The following is a 14,868-nucleotide window of genomic DNA, read 5'->3' as shown; positions in this document are numbered from 1 at the left end:
GATGATACGTTGTAGATGACATGACATGTCCTTCTTCAAACGAGGCTTGTGGAGAGTATTAAACGGTAGGCAGTGGCTTGGATCTGCCCCTGGCATTGCTGACGTCCATGAGCGACGGTAACCACTCACCGTCAGGTGGGCGGTAGGCTCGTCTGCCTATACGGCAATAAAAAAAAAGACATCTAACACTTAACACCAGATAGGCCGTGAACTAGTCCACCTATCGAAGCAAAAAAAGAAAACAGCTTAACGCTGTTAAACAGCAATATATACTGTTGAACTGTAGTTTTTAAATTATTTTTATACATATATTTTTTTTACTGCTTAAATGGGTGGACCAGCTCACAGCCCACAAGGTGTTAAGTGGTTACTGGAGCCCATAGACATCTATAACTTAAATGCGCCACCCACCTTCAAATATAAGTTCCAAGGCCTCAAGTATAGTTATAACAGCTGCCCCACCCTTCAAACCGAAGCGCATTACTGCTTCACGGCAGAACTAGGCAGGGTGGTGGTACCTACCACCCGTGCGGACTCACAAGAGGTCCTACCACCAGTAATTACGCAATTTATAATTTACGAATTATAATATCTATATATATAGAGAGGGATAATGATCTAGTCTAATGAGGTTATTCAACAGAGAACTAAAATTACTGACATAGCTCAGAGAGTTCGGTTGTCGCTGAAGAGACAATGCCAACAATAGGTGGAACAAACTGGTTCTTCAGTAGAGGCCGCACGCCGGCCTACGTAATGTGGAATGCGCCCCGGCTAGATGTAGTGATGACTTGCGAAAGATGGTCGGCAGGAAATGGATACGAAGAGCCGAAGCCTCAGCTGAGTTGTAAATTGGGAGAAGCCAATATCGCCAGCTTTACTGTCGTTTAGATAATGTCTTCTTCTTCTTCTTCTCAGTCGTGTCACTCTTGAGAGAGTGGTCGTGATCGATAAGTAGTGTTGGAAGGGGCAGACTTATTATAATATTATATAGACTTTATTATAATGTCTACGGTAGAGTAAAGGTATCACCACCCCATAGAGTTACTATTTTAACTACTTATTAACTCCATGCACCGCCCTTATCGCTTTATCAATTGTCAGTTGTCACCACCTAAATATTAAATTAATCTGTGAGCATTAGCAACTTATTAACTCCATGGTACATAGGTAGGTACCTGCTACTGAAGACGTTCTATACATTGACTTTTTTTTTATAAGTGATTTTTCTCCGGTCACCGTCCTCGTCGAACCCGTCGCTTGCGACGAAGGGCTCGACGAGCGAACTAACCCATAGACACAGCCCACTGAGTTTCTCGCCGGATCTTCTCAGTGGGTCGCGTTTCCGATCCGGTGGTAGATTCTGCGAAGCACTGCTCTTGCTAGGGTCAGTGTTAGCAACTCACCGGTTGAGCCCCGCGAGCTCACCTACAAACGTTAGGGCGAAGCTGAAGTAGCCTCTCAAGGCTAATTATCAGCATGGGTAGGAAAAAAAAAAAAAAAATTTATGACCTGATAACTGAGACCTTTAGGTCATGTCTTATTTTAATTTATATTCATATTTTTATGAAAAATGATATTATGGAGTGAAACGTTATGAAGATGATTAATTTGAGACATTAATCAACTGGGATGAAATTAAAAGGGATGAAATATCTCAGTAAAATGGTGGTCATTTACTAAGATTTTTTCAGTTGACTTTTTAGAGGATCCCGAGAAGTTACGTCCAGCTGCTTTGTTTCATTTTCCAACATTTGTGCACTTTCACAGATATTAAACAGTTAATAAACCACCATTATTACACATTTAAACCCGAAGAAACACTAAATAGACAAAATAAAACAAATCACACAACTTCACTCCTCGCGTTCCCGCCAAAAAGTCCTAATTGACATTAAATTGATTTGAGGCATAAATAATTTATTAAATTTAGGTCACCTAAGTTCTATTCTAAATATTTTTTATTTGTAAATGAATATCCAAACTTGATTGAAATGTTCCCCATTCTATTTTATTGGAGAAAAGTATATGATTCGACTGATCCAGGATTAGCCGCTAAAGCGATCTGACGATGTTCTGAAAGTAACTACCATTGAAATCGGTCCAGCTCTCACAGTCTGCAGGGAACACGCACACATCCACTTTTATACATCTAGATTTTAAGGAAAAAGATCATTTTTCGGATAATTTAAATATAATTTCAGTAAAATTTTTACATAAAATAAAACGTAGTGCAGTACGGGTCCGCGTGTGACCCTCCGGTCACCGTTCCCGTCGAACCCGTCGCGTGCGACGAAGGGCTCGACGAGTAAATTAACTCTCAGACACAGCCCACTGAGTTTCTCGCCGGATCTTGTCAGTGGGTCGCGTTTCCGATCCGGTGGTAGATTCTGTGAAGCACGGCTCTTGCTAGGGTTCGTGTTAGCATCGTCGTCAGGTTTGAGCCCCGTGAGCTCGCCTACTAGTTACGGTTACGCTGGAATAGCCTCTAGGCTACCAGCTTAGGTAGGAAAAAAAAAAAAAGTGTGCCCCATCTATTTCATTGCACTCCAAATAGTTCAGTTCTGACTAGGTTTGCAGTTAGTGCCATTTTGAATGTTCATGTACCTAGTATTCAATAAATTCAATAAATTTAAACTTTTGTTTATAATGTCCGTTAAGTGAACCTACAACGCACTACACAAGATGTAAATGGAAAATATGTTGTGTGCGAATCGATGTCCCAGCTGTTTGGATGATACTCGTGAAGAGAATGCTCTTACGCCACAAGTACTGTTGGATCGTGATGTTATCGTTCTTCGTCGCCATTTCTCCAAATTGTCAGTCCGTCCGCATTATACATTAAACTTTTTTTAGTCAGCTAAGAATTGGGCTTGTACCTATTGCTTTGCCTTTATAGGATACCTTTTTCCCCGAAAAATGTCACCGTTTACAAATAAAATAGTCGTAGGTAATTAAAATATTTATTTAAAAAAGAAATCAAAATAAAAATTAACGGCCCACTTCATGCGGTATGCGTACCTTTCGAATAATGTTCAATTTGAGCTACAACTTTTCGTAACTTTTATCCATAGCAAACTTAACTGCAAACTTAGCATTCGAAAGAAAAAGTAAATTACAAATAATCTGATTACATGAATGTGTTAGGGGTAGAATAACTAACAACACCCTTCCTGAAACATAGGCTGCAAGTCTTAAATACCAAGAAAGGCAATTTAAGCATATCAAACCGAAAATATGACCATGGAAAAACTACGATAAAAGGAGGCAACTATAAGTCGGTATCTCTACAGGAACGAATATTCCAAATAAGTGAATTTTTGGAATTTAACTTATTCACTTGTACCAGAAACATCTCTACAAATGTTAAAGTTAAAACAACAAAATGTAGCTTGCCTTTTTGCTACATAAATGCATTTTCTTTTAATACTGGAAAAGGAGGGTGGTGAGACTGGGATGTTAAAGGATGTTACTCTTTTTCTCTTGAAAATGATTGATGGCTTTCGAGTTCATATTGAATTACTATTCAAAACATTATTACAATTAAGTTATGTTTGCAAGTTATCAAAATGTTCCATGGTTCTCAGTTTAAATTTTCTTTTAATAACCAAACCATAACTCTGTTACTATTGTCCCATTGGAGAGTCGAATGACTCAATTTTCAAGAGGCAAATCGACAGGGATAGCAAAATAAAAAATATTAAGTTTAATGAAACTCTAATTAACCACTGAATACTCCACAAGTCAGCAGGATCGTAAACAAAGGAACTGTTTAATAAAAATAAATCAGTTGAGAGATGAGAGGAAGATGAGTGAGTCGTCGACGCGTCGCAAACGTCACTAGTTCGGGACGAAGGGAAGCCTCAGGGACGGGGTCGCTCCAGGTCTTCTCTCCTCATTCAAACTCATGGTACGCCAGCATCCAATTTATCTTTTGACAAAAAAATCTGTACAAAATATATTAAATATATACTCTGTAATGCTAAAAACTGTAACGCTACTCCATCAATAGTTCAATCACGATTATTTAAATGATTTAAAACACAATAACTCGCTCACGTCGTGCAAGAACAAACACGAACGCGCCTCAACGCGCCCGTCTATATACAAGTCAACAGTCGAACCTCACTCTTCAGTCTGTGGCGCGGACGCCGCTCTGCATCTGTACTGTAATCGGTTATCGTGTGTCGCGCGTGGCGTCCTTTGCTTATCGTCCGTGCGTGGCATCATAATATACATAGTTGATTGTAAGGGAGACAAGGTGGCTGCGGCTAGTTCCGCGCCTCGTCGCACTCGCGCGAGATGTGGCCGGGCTTGCCGCACACGTAGCACGTCTTGGTGCCGTCGGGACAGTTGCGGGAGATGTGGCCGGACTTGTTGCAGTTATAGCAGGTCTGCGTCGCAGACTCCCGCCCCCCCTCGGGACAGTTCCGTGCGATGTGGCCCGTCTTGTTGCAGTTGTAACACGACGGCTCGTCCGGGCTCTGTGCGCACTCGCGCGCTATGTGCCCCGTGCCGTTACATCTGAAAGCACATCACCGATTCATATATATTTTTAACATAAGCATGTTTTAGTAGTGACAATGAAACATGAAATTCATTGTCTGTAACTGTATTTTTATACTGGTGGTAGGACGTCTTGTGAGTCCGCACGGGTAGGTACCACCGACCTGCCTATTTCTGCCGTGAAGCAGTTTCGGTTTGAAGGGTGGGGCAGCCATTGTAACTATACTGAGACCTTAGAACCCATATCTCAAGGTGGGTGGCGCATTTATGTTGTAGATGTCTATGGGTTCCAGAAACCACTTAACACCAGGTCTGTAAGCTCGTCCAACCATTGATGCAAAAAAAAAATTATATGCCAATTATAAAATTTAAAATGTTAATTACATGGAAGTCTTAAACTATTACTGAAGACAAATGATCAACAAATCATTAATGTTTTTATGACATATCCATACATTCAGCAGCAGTAGATTAACAAGTCAAACGATCCGTCTGTAAGCTAATGTCAATGTACGCAAGGTCAAGGCACGTGTCCCGAATGACGTTAGTGTAAGGCGACTGACCGCGATAATCCGTCATATTTTTTATCTTTTTTTACTTGAAAACTATTGAAATACACAGGAAAGTGGGTCATATTTTACGTTACCATGAAACTCTTCAATTTCGGTTAGATCGATAATATATTAATGATCACAAGGAATATTCAAGATCTGTTGTAATTTTTTACTTTAAAGGCAGACAAGGTGTATGGTACCTACCTAATAATAAGTAATCACAGTATTTTATGGATATCAGCAATATTAGGGGCACAGTGAAGCAGCTGCCTAACACCAAGATCATGAACATAAAAGGCGTATATTGTGTGAGTCACTTCTAACTGACAAAAAAACTTCTTGGTCTATATAAGAACTTTAGGGTCTCTCTGTTTTCCAAATGTTACAAGGGAAGAATTGTTTAAGGTGTTAGTCCCACCATCTATACTATTTTTTTTAATCAATTTTACCAAACTATTTTGATACCATGCAACTAGAGTGGAGCTTATTTTGAATACTTGGAACTATTGCGTTCATTTGCAGAGCTCTGGAATGAACTTGCCACTAATGTGTATAGTGAATGCTATGACATGGCATTTTTCAAACAAAGTTTGAAAGTAATTAGCCCTGGAGTACCGTGAACAACGATTACAATCATCATCACAAAAAACAAAAAAAAATATTGCAATATGAATAGAAAGCTTGCTTAGCCCACTTAGTGTTAAGTAGCTGTTATTATTATTATTATTTTTTATTGCCCGTGTGGACAGACGAGCATACGGCCCACCTGATGGTGAGTGGTTACCGTCGCTCGTGGACGTCAGCAATGCCAGGGGCAGAGCCAAGTTGCTACTTACCGTTTACATACAGACAACATAAAAATAATACTGACAGCCAGCTTGAGGTTAGTCTCAATGGTTATTACATGGCCGTTCCACTCTTCAATGTGACAAAAGACAGATCAGGACTGGTACACTTGACCTTGCATTATAATTCTTAATTACCTGTAGCAACGGTCAGCCTCTTCCTTGCAATCCCTCGCAAAGTGTCCTGTGCGGTTGCACTTGAAGCACTTCTCACGTTGCCGATTGAAACCGGAATCCCGCGACACCACGCCCCCCTGCGTGCATTCGCGCGCGAAATGCCCGGTCCGGTTGCACTTGTAGCAAACGCTTGAACTCATTGCTGAAATAGAAGTAAAAGAAAAACTTAATTATAATTAAAAGTTTTAGTGCATTTGCACCAGCTTTCCATAATAATTGGTTAAAATTGTAATTTCGTAACGAAATTTGTTCAATTTGTATTTGTTTAAATCTGATCCATGATTGCTTGAAGACCTTATCACTACTATTATAACAAAGTAGTTTTCTCTGTCCCTATATCCCTATGTATGGTTAAATCTTTAAAACTACGCAACGGATTTTGATGCGGTTTTTTTAATAGATAGAGTGATTGAAGAGGAAGGTTTATATGTATAATAACATCCATTAAATAGTGGAGAAATCAATAATAAATTACAGTTTCCGAAGCGAAGCGAGGGCGGGGCGCTAGTCTAATATGTGACTGTTTTACGAATTTAAATTTCCATGAAACAAACATGAAATTTTATTCATTCTTACAGGTCACAATTTAACTGCTTTAATTTTTTAATTTAAAAATGTAATCTTGTCATATTTGTTACGCTCTTTAATTGGATATTTTAATCAAGATCACCTAATGGCCAAAGTAATGAAATTATTGTATTATCTTTGACATTTCTTTTATTATCCTTTATAAGAGTGTGTAAATTATAAATTTTATTTACCTAAACAAATGCTCAATAATGACTTCCACAATGAAGAAAGAACATAAAATAGCAAACCACATCGGGCCGGCACGAATTGCAATTACGTGACATCTACCTTAAGAAAAACAACCAAATTTTTATTTTTTATTTTTTATGTAACGGGTTGACATTCGGCATTTTCACAAAGATTAGACATTTAAGGAAACTATAGAAACAAATGAGAAATTATCGAACTTAATTGAATTACAAAGGCCTTGCTTGCTATCGCAATCAAATCATCAATCACAATCATCAATTGTGATACATTGTCTACTAATAAAAATAATGATAAACAGGGACGGTAGATGTAACTAAATTGTTTTTTTTTGACAATGACGTCTGAACAATGATGGTAGGTAAGCAAAATATTTTCGTATGTTTACGTGACTGACGGTGGCCAAATTAAGAGAGTGAAGTCAGGCTAAAAGCTAGTTCTAATCCTAAGCAATGTGTTTTAACAGTCACCGGTTTCTCGCTAAGATGGCGGAAATATTCATTTTCAAGTTAAGATCAAGTACTCTGAGGACCCTGAGACTGAGAATGTCAAATTATCTGTAACATTGGTTTTTCCTAAGACTGTCCAAATTACAATTATATTGTTGTGATTGTTTAACGGTTTTTCCAATTTACTGGTTTGGCCTTTAATGAAAATAAAACTCCGTTACCAGTGACCAGTTTTTAATTTTATTAATATAGATAAGGCAACGTGGCAACAGTTAGATAAAGAGTGTAAATTAAAGTAAATTAAATTAATAATAAGATTTTACTTGTTGCATATTTTTTGTAAGTTGGAAAGTTGGACCGATCATGCAAATGCGCAGGTTGATTACTTAAAGCGAAAGTGTCCTGGGTTCAGATTTAAAATAATTCAAAACGAGGCCTACCTTTTGGTATCTCAGGTGGTGGCTGCTTTGCATTATGTAAGCTAAATTTAGCATTCGGAATTCGTAACTAGCCATATAACGTGTCCTAATGAATTATTCTTTTGCATTTAATCAACTAAGCGACCTTGTTACATTGACTTTTAGAAACGTGACCAACGGTCATTAACCTTCGCTATCTCTTTCCAGCTCACGATTCAACAGATTGAAACGAAAGAGATTTCATTACAAAACTCATTCCGAGCATTTGCACGTAACTGTTAGCCGTACAACTTTTTTACTATTTCTTTGAGGCCTCTAACTCGTGCTCTTATTGCTACGATGCGGTGCGCGGGTTAGTCACAAAATTTCAAAATAACTCTCGCATTATTTATTTTTTTATTACACTTCATGTAAAATTTACATTGGCGGACTTAATGCATTCTCTATCAGTCAACCAAAGGTAGTGCAGAGTAAATAGTGGTAGGTGCAATGAAATTTATATTAAGTTACGATTATATACACAAAATAGTATATATGTATATACATATATACACAATCACAATCACATATACATACATACATATATACACAGATATATACATACATACATATAATAGTTTATACAATATTAAAAGGACTTTATTAACACACTATTAAGATTTTACTTTTAAACTGGATTCCTTAATTGAAATAGAGGACTAAAAACAGAATTTAACAAGGTGTAAATTATAAAGCGACAGTTTACTCGTAAACTTCCACAAGGCTTACAAGCGTTTCGTGCAAATAATCACGACTTTCATTTTACCGATATTCCGATTGCTTCATTCGATACTTTATCGTAATTACGTGCTACTTTTAACTGGTTCGTATCAAAACTATCACCAGTTATGTCGACCTTTGTCGATAAGAAAGGTCTTGGAACGTCAAGAGCACGTTCTGTTGGAAAAAGCCGAGAAGAGTGTTGCGATAGATTAGTGCACGCGCACTGAATCGACGCCACGGAGAAAATTGAAAGGGGGAGCGCGATGCGAAACAATTGACTCAATCAAGCATATCATTTGAAGAACTGTTTCAAAATTGGAAGTGTGACCAATGTCTGGAGAGTTAACCTATTTCTGTAGAAATGAAACTTTGTTCTTTATTTATATTTATTGGCGCGACGTTTTCCGATCGATTTTAGAGACTTTGTATGCATTTCAAAGGTTTTTTAGCATAGTTTTATTCAATTTTATTAATTTGCCAGATCACCCCACATATAAAAGCTGTGGGATGGTACCTACGTTACGCTATGTTCTATGGTGTTTCGCTCATTATTTATTGATAGTAATTACAAGATTTACTAAAGGTGGAACTAATAATATGTATTGATATATTAAAAAAAAAATGACTAGGGAAATCTCATCTCAACGATCAACTTGACATTTCATATATTATACATCTATGTATGTACTTTGAGTTTTCGAAGACAGTAATTTAATAGCAGTTTCCATACCACTTTTAAGATGCGTCGGTGCGTATTTATAAAATCCTTACATATTAAAATATTAAATACTTGATTATGTTCAAACAAATAACTGATTTCAATAAATGTCGTGTCCTATATCTGATAACAATCAAAATTTATAAAAATGTTGATTGCACTGAAATCTGATAAACTTTGTTTTCATATCACTTATTATATAATATTAAAGGAAATAGGACACGAAGGTACTTACATGAACTATTTAAAAATCAATAACATTTAAATTAGAAATAATAAAATATAGAAAAAAACGGTCACAAAAGATTAAAAATAGCGAAAGTACAAAACTACTGTAATTACAATTACACGAAATCTAGTTGGTCACGGTGCATTACAAACTTACTTTCTAAAACAAATGTAGGCTAGTGTGACGACAATCAACTTCTTTCGGTGGCAGGTAAAACATCCAGTGCCATTTGTCTTTCGTGACTAATTCTCGTAGTTATCAAAGCGCTATAACTTCCTTCTTCATACTATTATATAGTATATTTCAATTAATTCCAACGATACTTTAAAACCAATTTCATTAAAATTACCGAAAATGCTTTTCCAGGATTATTTTATAAATATCAGGGATTCTTGAAACGAAAGAATAAATAAATAAATAAATATTAAGGCCAAACAAATTTCTTTTGCTTATATGAGTGAACGAGGTGACAAGCCATCCGGTGTTAAGTGATTACCGGTACACAAAAACATCGCAACGTAGCTACCCTAACTCACCGTGAGAGATGACGTCTCTCAATTGTCTAGACACTCAATTGAATTGTATAACGGTCGTCCCGCCCTTTCAAATTTGAAAGCATGACCGTTTCGCGGCAAAAGTTGGTCGTTTATAGGAACTAACCTCCACAGACTTATTATATAATACGTAATCAACTGGGCAGTATTAACTGAAGTCTTTGCCTATCACGTTTTTTTTTTCATTGATATTAACAACTAGAATAGAATGAATTAGGGTATGCTTTAATGTGCACCAATATTTGGCCCCTCGCGGTCCTAAGAATTTTTATAAAAATGTTGTACCAGGTCCTAGCTATTTTAGTGAATTTATACACGTTGTGGATTTGTGAATAATAAACTGTTGTCCAATACGCGTGAACTCTGGACCTTATAGGGTTAAAAAACTTTACAAATGACAAACAGACAAAAATTACTGTTCACCAATACAACTGTCAAACTCTCCACTGAATGTCTTTCCTTTGCCTACTATTTTTTGAAAAAATGCATTTAATATTATTTCTTTCGATCTCGGGACTCACTGCCGTTGATTAACTTGTCTCACTGCATGTAATGAATAATATGTTTATACCTAATAAAGTATGATTATTTTCTTGTAAATAGTAAAATATTTACCACTAGTCAAAGTTCCCTCCGCAGTCATCACAACAAAATAACACTATTACAACGACGGTGTAATACTTAATAATTATGTAACAATGAACACCTCAAAACAAGTGTAGATGTGGAACACATGTGGAGGGGCATTAATGAAAAATACAAACAAATTGACACCCATTGTTCAAAATGTGTAAGCAATATACTGTATATAGGTACGTTATCTGTAATTTGTTTTATTAGTGAATATCGACTAGCCTTTGTTTTAATTCTCGTTAAGTACATAGAAAACACTCCATTTGATGCCACTCATCGATGAAGAGATTTATGCTATAGGTATTTTTAAAATTTTTATATCACTGTACAAAGTTTTAGTGTTTAAAAGGATTCAGATCAGAAAGCTTTAATTCTGTTTCATTCCACACCTCCTATTTTGTGTCACATCACTATCTGATCATCCCTATTACTTGAAAAAGCTGCATTAATCCACTGTTTTAAGAGATCAGTATGGGGCATCTATGTGTAATATTGGCATGTTTTTCCTTACTTAATCACTGGTGGCCTCCAAGGGCTATTCCAGTTTCACCGGTTTGGTAGGGGTCCCTAGCAATGTCTATGGAGTTAAAATGATCTCATTTCATCCTTTTTTATTTCTTCAATACTTTGATATAAAACAAAACAAAACATCATTCATAATGTTTGACAAAGGCCGAGGTTGTTGGTACTGTTATATTCATTAATCAGAATAATTTATTATTCCTCTAAAAATTTCTGAAGGTAACAATACACTTAATTCTATTGTATTATTTTTGTCAATGTATCCATATCACTGTTATATATGCATAATTGAACAACAGACAAATCACTAATGAACATGTTTAACAAATATCATCTTTTGAATAATTGATTTCGTCATGTTCACTGTTCTTTGTCCCTTTATGAAATGAATATGAAACTTTACAAGGTGAAATAAATGTTAATTATTCATTGTGTTGTCATGCTGTTTTACATGCTATGAAAAACACACATGTATATTTAAGAGATTATCTGAATTTGATTACTATTCCCACTTTATATTGAGTCTTGCTGATAATAATCAGCAATTACCAGCTTAAGACTAAGGCCCAATTGCAATATGTGCATTCAGTGGTTACTGGAGTGCATAAGAACTGTAACATCACTCCAACCATCCAGAAGTTGATTTGTCAATTGCATATTAGCAGCTGACCTACTCTACAAACTGGACCTGAGGTATATGGCAGAAATAGGTTGGATACTAATATACACCTATTGGTGGCCAGTACTTCACAGATGATAAAAAAAACATCTGCAGGTGTCATTGTTTAGGTGTTCTCATATTATTTCATTACAAATATTATTAGTAAGCGAACACATATTTACATGAAAAATATATTATAAGTGATTAGAAGTGAAACTGTATTGATATTCACACAATAAATGCAAGGCTCTCTTCATTTATGTTTGTAATAGTGCAAAATAAACATGTTCTATATTTTATTGGGACCGACTAACATTTTCAAACATAAATAGACTTAAAAGAAAAGGATGCCAGATCCCGATGTTATTTAGAAATTCAAGGTGGACCCTACAATACAGCAGTGTGCTTAGTGCGAGACTAACAAAGTTACAGTTTAAAATCCAGCTCTTCATGCAGTTCTCTTGCAAAAGCAAATGAGATGCAAAGTAAATGAAGCTATTTAAAGAAGATTCACACACAGGTGGGAAGCTGCAAGATGCTTAATGTGTTCCCAAAAAACTTAAATTTGGAATAATCAGCAGGCAGACTTGGCCCTGCCCCTGCAACTGCTGAAGCCCACAGGCGACGGTAACCACTCACATAAGGTGGGCTGTCAGGTGGGTGTTTGTCAGCCTACAATGGCAATAAAAAAAAATCTTTTAATCTTACATAACTGTAACTACTTTGGTAATTCTGTACTTCTTGTGTAAATAAAATGTAGATTTATGTTACAATATCTCATGTAAATTGAAATTTGTTAGTTCACCATTACGTTATATATTAAAAAAATATTATGGAAGAAAGTTTTGTAAGTGATACAATTGTGTAAACAGATAAATTGCAGCAAGTACACACACACACACAAAACACACGTATCCACACATGCAGCACAAGCACAACAATAGCTGCACTTTGTTTCATTGAATTAATATTTGTATAACTTTATATATTTGCAGATAATTATCTGTTTTCTCTTATGTTGAAGAGTACCTAATAATTTTCTATCATTATGATAACAACCATAAAAAAACAATGTACTTTTAAATTATTTTTTATATTTTATGAACTCTGCATATTTAGTGCTAATGTTGATTATGCTTTCATTAAAACTGTTTATATATGTTTTAGTGAAAGCAATGACAAGAAAGTACCTACCTATTTCTTACCATGACATTTCCTAAGGTTAAAGTCCTGCAAAGTCATTGATACAAGCAATTATATAGTAGGCAACATATGTTATGAACCCATAATTATTATTATTTTCAAATAATATGTTAACCAGCTAATGACACATGGAAGTATAGAATGGTTTAAAGTTTAAACTTATTACGTTTCATCACGAACTAAAACCGCTAACTCTAAAGCGATGCGTCACTCTGGTCACTCGCTACTTCTGTGCAAACAGACCAAAAAAGCACTTTAACAAATAAGTAAAAGCATTCACCTCTAGCATTTATATCGACGTGTTTGAAAAGCAGTGAAGAAATTAAATCTATTCTTACATACGAAATAATTTTACCTTAAGTTCGGAATGTGTGTCAGACAGCCACCGCTTGTCAAAACGACCACGTTCATTAAACAACCTATACGAGAAGCTTTAACTTAAAACAATCAGGAATACGCTCGGATACATCAGTAGAAAGTGCGTCGTGGCAGTAATCGTTGTTAATTACAAGAAAACAGGACTGCAATGTACGTACGCGGTATAGCAACGAAACCACGTGTGAAGGTACCGGTAGCGCGCGATTTCACAATAAAAGTTGCACTTTAAACTTACCGATCGGTTTTGAAAATTCTTGAGCACTTAAGACACTAATGTAACGATCGTTCAACGATCAATTATTCTATGAATTTACAAATAAGTTGTAATTTATGAAGCTTCTATAGCAAGGAAGCCAGCCACCATCACTACAAAATCGTAAAAGACATATTGAGCATAGACAACATTATTCAAAAAGTTTTGATAACTTGAAAGCATAGATAATTACGTTAGAACGGTTTTCTTTCGCATGGTCTGTGGAGAACAAGAATAAAAACTGTCCAAGGAAGAGGTGACTGAAGTTAGCCCCTAAAAAAAATTTTTCTTTCCTGTTTTCTACTTATTTTCTATTAATTCGTTTGTTCATCATTTGTTCTTGATTGTTCACTGTTAATAATTGTTTGTTCTGCATTTATTTATTTTAAAAAAAATTAATAAAAATATATGTACAAGTTAGCCCCCCGATTGCAATTTTTAATATTTTTTCGTCCTTAATGACTCGTAAATATTCATTTTCGATTGTTCTTATATAAAATACGTTTGTTCTTTTTCGAAATTACTCATTTTTTGTTTAATTAACTATTTGTATTAGTTGAATAAATGTATGCAAAATATGTGTACTGCGCATGCGTCAACTATAATGCCTCAACTTTCTACGCGGTTTTAATATCCTGAAGGAGCAATTAATTGATATACAGTTTAATTAAAAAAAATTAAAAAATTTTTTTTTATTTTTTATTGCTTAGATGTGTGGACGAGCTCACAGCCTACCTGGTGTTAAGTGGTTACTGGAGCCCATAGACATCTACAACGTAAATGCGCCACCCACCTTGAGATATAAGTTGTAAGGTCTCAGTATAGTTACAACGGCTGCCCCACCCTTCAAACCGAAACGCATTACTGCTTCACGGCAGAAACAGACAGGGCGGTGGTACCTACCCGCGCGGACTCACAACAGGTCCTACCACCAGTAATTACGCAAATTATAATTTTGCGGGTTTCACTTTTATTACACGATGTTATTCCTTCACCGTGGAAGTCAATCGTGAACATTTGTTGAGTACGTATTTCATTAGAAAAATTGGTACCCGCCTGCGGGATTCAAACACTGGTGCATCGCGCTCAACGCGAATGCACCGGACGTCTTATCCGTTAGACCACGACGACGACAAAATAAATGAAATAATGTGCATTGGCGTTAAGTTAGAGCAAATACATTTTTTCCATCCTCCTACTTATCGTTATGAAAGAGAACAAACGTGTT

The 14,868-nt window shown here is 36.0% G+C and overlaps 1 protein-coding gene across 3 annotated transcripts; it reads right to left on the bottom strand.

Annotated features, from left to right (window-relative positions):
• Positions 1 to 2,949: 2,949 nt before the first annotated feature.
• On the bottom strand, positions 2,950 to 13,877 carry CNBP (CCHC-type zinc finger nucleic acid binding protein). 3 transcript variants are annotated; one of them, XM_028183901.2, is made up of 3 exons: positions 13,623 to 13,877; positions 6,044 to 6,224; positions 2,950 to 4,524 (listed from the first exon to the last, which is right to left on the bottom strand). In XM_028183901.2, exons 2-3 carry the CDS (start codon positions 6,220 to 6,222, stop codon positions 4,272 to 4,274), a joined length of 432 nt encoding a protein of 143 aa, XP_028039702.1. In that variant the 5' UTR covers positions 6,223 to 6,224; positions 13,623 to 13,877; the 3' UTR covers positions 2,950 to 4,271. The 3 variants fall into 3 exon arrangements, with proteins under 3 accessions (XP_028039702.1, XP_028039776.1, XP_028039631.1); XM_028183975.2 differs by having other exon boundaries at positions 13,365 to 13,693; XM_028183830.2 differs by lacking the exon at positions 13,623 to 13,877 and adding an exon at positions 10,606 to 10,816.
• Positions 13,878 to 14,868: the final 991 nt, after the last annotated feature.

This window comes from Bombyx mandarina, chromosome 19 (genome assembly GCF_030267445.1).
Source record: "Bombyx mandarina strain Sakado chromosome 19, ASM3026744v2".
In the NCBI taxonomy this organism is placed as follows: Eukaryota; Metazoa; Arthropoda; class Insecta; order Lepidoptera; family Bombycidae; genus Bombyx; species Bombyx mandarina.
The sequence above is the reverse complement of the archived record's forward strand: the minus strand, read 5'-3'. Positions and strand labels throughout refer to the sequence as shown.